This window comes from Quercus suber, unplaced genomic scaffold (assembly GCF_002906115.3).
Source record: "Quercus suber isolate HL8 unplaced genomic scaffold, Cork oak 2.0 scaffold_1243, whole genome shotgun sequence".
Taxonomy (NCBI): domain Eukaryota; kingdom Viridiplantae; phylum Streptophyta; class Magnoliopsida; order Fagales; family Fagaceae; genus Quercus; species Quercus suber.
In genome coordinates, this window is record NW_027070637.1 from 43,819 (window position 1) to 47,540 (window position 3,722).

Genomic DNA, 3,722 nt, shown 5'->3' on the forward strand with positions numbered 1-3,722 from the left:
CTTCTAACACATTTTATGTCAAAACCCTTTTGTTTTTTCATTCTCGTTGATTGGTTCTGGTTATGGTTGTTGATAGGTTCGGGCTTCATCTCCTCCAACCTATACAAACATGGGTTCTTCAGCGCTAACATCAAGTTGCCATCAGATTACACGGCTGGCATCTGTGTTGCCTTTTATGTACGTAGGTCATTAATTCAGCTTTCTATATATTGTCAGTCTTTTTTTTTTCAAATATAATAGATAGGATAGAAGCCTAATCTCTTGTTTGTTATTTTGAAATTTTGACATCCTTTTCATAATCTTTGAGAATTATTATTAAGTTTTTTATCCTCTTGTTTGGTTCGTTCTGGAAAAAAAATGAGGAAACAGAAAAGGAAATAGAATTTTCTTTTTAGTACACCATAAAAGACTTTTCCTTTCAACCATTGGAATTCTTCAGAAACATAACTACGTACGTAAGCAATCAATTGAATCTGGCATGTAATTAAAAGTAGAGATTTTACTTTTTCAAACTCCACACTAACGTTTCAAATCCATAAATAGTTTTCTATATATGTACACACACTATTCTCGGTGTATGCGTCAATGTTTTAAGCCTAAAAATTAGTTCCTTGTTTTTTTAATTTCTCAAAAATATAAAAGACCGATTCGTCACTGCTATGAATTATCTGCCCATGCCCTGCAAAACCATCATGCATCCTATTCCTACATAATTAGAATACATTGTCATGATCATGGTTGATTTTTGTTGATATCTTTCCATATATATACATATATATACAGACATCAAACGGTGACGTATTTGAGAAGAGCCATGATGAGTTAGACTTCGAGTTTTTAGGGAACCTTGAAGGTAAGCCATGGAGGTTCCAAACCAACTTGTACGGTAATGGTAGCACAAACCGCGGCCGGGAGGAGCGGTATCGTCTTTGGTTTGACCCCTCCAAGGAGTTCCACCGATACAGCATTCTTTGGACTGCCAATAAAACTATGTAAGAGTTTTTTATTTTATGCTTTCCTTATTTATCTTTTTTTTTTTTTGGTTGCCAAATTGCTTCTTGTTCCTGCTTTTGCGAAGTCCTTTTATGGATTGGATACCACTTTTTTTTTCTTTTTTTCTTTTTTTGATAGGGATGATTGGATATCACTTCGTTAACATGTTTTGCTTTTTACATTTTGTTTTTTTTTTTGAGAAATAATTACAACATGCTATTAATTCTACAATTTAAACCCTTTCTTCCTTAGACCTCTAAGTACTTTCTGCCTTTTACATCCAATAAGTCTATAGTTACACCAGAATTAAAAAATTCACAATTGTTTATTGTGTCAAATTGTTAATATGAACAATAAAGTAGTGCTATTGATGGTTCCATATAATAATAATAATAATAATAATTTGTCAACTCAGTAAGTATGAAATTAATTAATAATTGTAGCATTACCCTCTATAACCTCTTTCTTTGTTGTAGTATGTTCTGTTTGACCCCCACGAGAGGTAGTAGTGATTGCTGTTGCGTGTGGGTTGTGACTTGTAATCTCTAAGGCTAGTAGACTAACTTGGCTTCCCATTCCTTAATAAACTTGAAAAAAATATATGATTACGGGTAATTATATAATGTTTTGGAAGTATAGTATTCCCTAGTCTTATTTTTGAATAATGAGTTTCATAATAAATTTAATTAGTGTGATCAACTGTTAAATTAGGTGAAGGAGTACTATATTGTATATTATGTAACTCCCAAAAATATTGTATAATTTTCTATAAAATTACCCTCGATTACTTCCTTTTGAATAGCTAAACTATATAAATATTCGATCTTATTTTAGGTGGGCCAATTGTCCAACTTATTTGGTGAGAAGGGGCTTGGTCCATGCGCTATAAGTAAGCATGTGGGACAAATTTGTATTCTTTATAGTAAATTTCTTAGGCTGCCAAACTAGGGGATAACTCATAAATTCCTATACCAGCGACAAAAAATTGCTGGCCAAATCCACCTACCTAGATATTTCAATATTTTTATTAACTACAATAACGATTAGTCTTCAACCGCAATTGAATTTTTCTAGCTCAACGTTTATAAGAAGCAACTGTTCGTGACATTACACGTGTTACTATAATTCCGTTAATAATAAGACATATTTGTTGACTTATCATACAATGTTTATCACCAAAATTCTACCCCCGTGAGTTTGGTACACAAAATAAATTTATCAAATAAGTTTGATACATGAAATATGGTAATTTAATTATGTCAATTTTATGACTATTTGTTTTTTCTTAATAATTTTGGAATGAACAGATTTTACATCGACGAAGTTCCAATAAGAGAGGTAGTGAAAAATGATGCAATGGGCGGTGACTACCCATCAAAGCCGATGTCGCTGTACACAACCATATGGGACGCTTCAAATTGGGCCACATCTGGAGGTAGATACAAAGTGAATTACAAGTACGCACCCTTTGTAGCCGAATTCAAGGACCTTGTCCTAGAGGGTTGCCCCACGGACCCAATTGAGCAAGTCTCGGCTGCTGATGTTTGTGCTGAAAAGGATGCTTACCTAGACAGCCAAGACTATGCAATCATGACACGTAAGCGCCGCCAAGCCATGCGGTGGTTCCGCCAAAGGTTCATGTATTACTCTTATTGCTATGATACGTTGCGTTACCCCGTGCCACCACCCGAATGTGTCATTAGTCGAGATGAGAAGCAGCGGTTCAAAGACACTGGAAGATTGAAATTTGGAGGAAGCCACCACAAACAATCAAGGCAATCAAAGCGGCGAAGTCGGACCCCAATTTCTTCTTCAGCCTCTAATAGTAATATGTGATCATATCTACTATTGATATTGTAATTTAAAATGTACTTACGGTACGTGTTGGTTTTGTGAAATCTTATTTATAATGTTTATTTATTTATTTATTTCACTAAAACAGATTAAATCGTTACGAAGTTTCTTGCTTTTCTAAATAATTATAATAAGGAAAGTTTTTTCCCCCCTTTGGCAAGACCCTATCACTCAAATCTAATAATAGCATAATATATTCGACCTTAGCTATAGTTTCTTTTTCTTTCTAAATAAACCTTAGCTATGGTTTCAAATCTCTAGATTAATAAAGTTTTCATAAATAAATAAAAAATCAGAAATTTCAAGATATAAAATCCAAACATCAAAAAACTTTAGGGAGTAAAATCCAAACACTACCAAACTTTAGAGGGGTAAAATCTAAATTCTAAAAAGTTAAGGTATAAAATTCAAATAGCCTCAAACTTTAGGGGGTAAAATCTAAATTTTAAAATTTCAGAATGTAAAGTCCAAAATACCCCCAAACTTTAAAGATGTAATTTGCAATTTACCCTTAGAAAATATTTGCTTACCATTTATCTTTTCTTATTTTTGATGAGACATTTATCTTCTTCTTTTTTTGAGGGAAATATTTATCTTTTTTTGATAGAGAGGAATTGCTATAGTTCATAATGTTACTGTATGATAAATAGGTAAGAAGTTAAATAGAGGATAGTAGTAGTAGAGTGCCAGAGATAAAATGCCATCATATACAAAACTCAAGAATTCCATTAATTTGAAATAGATACTTGTAAATGGAATATTCATTGTAGACTGTACACAATTAAAACATTTGTTTGTAACAGGTATTAGAAGGTGGCACACTAGTTTAAAGGACAAAATTCTTAACATTTATCTTAGAACAATAAAAAAATTGA

The 3,722-nt window shown here is 32.6% G+C and overlaps 1 protein-coding gene across 1 annotated transcript; it reads left to right on the forward strand.

The window, feature by feature from the left end:
- Positions 1-6: 6 nt before the first annotated feature.
- LOC136065867 (probable xyloglucan endotransglucosylase/hydrolase protein 30) lies at positions 7-2,947 on the forward strand. Its single transcript, XM_065769641.1, has 3 exons — positions 7-177; positions 784-992; positions 2,301-2,947. Exons 1-3 carry the CDS (start codon positions 16-18, stop codon positions 2,827-2,829), a joined length of 900 nt encoding a protein of 299 aa, XP_065625713.1. The 5' UTR covers positions 7-15; the 3' UTR covers positions 2,830-2,947.
- The last annotated feature ends 775 nt before the right edge of the window (positions 2,948-3,722 follow it).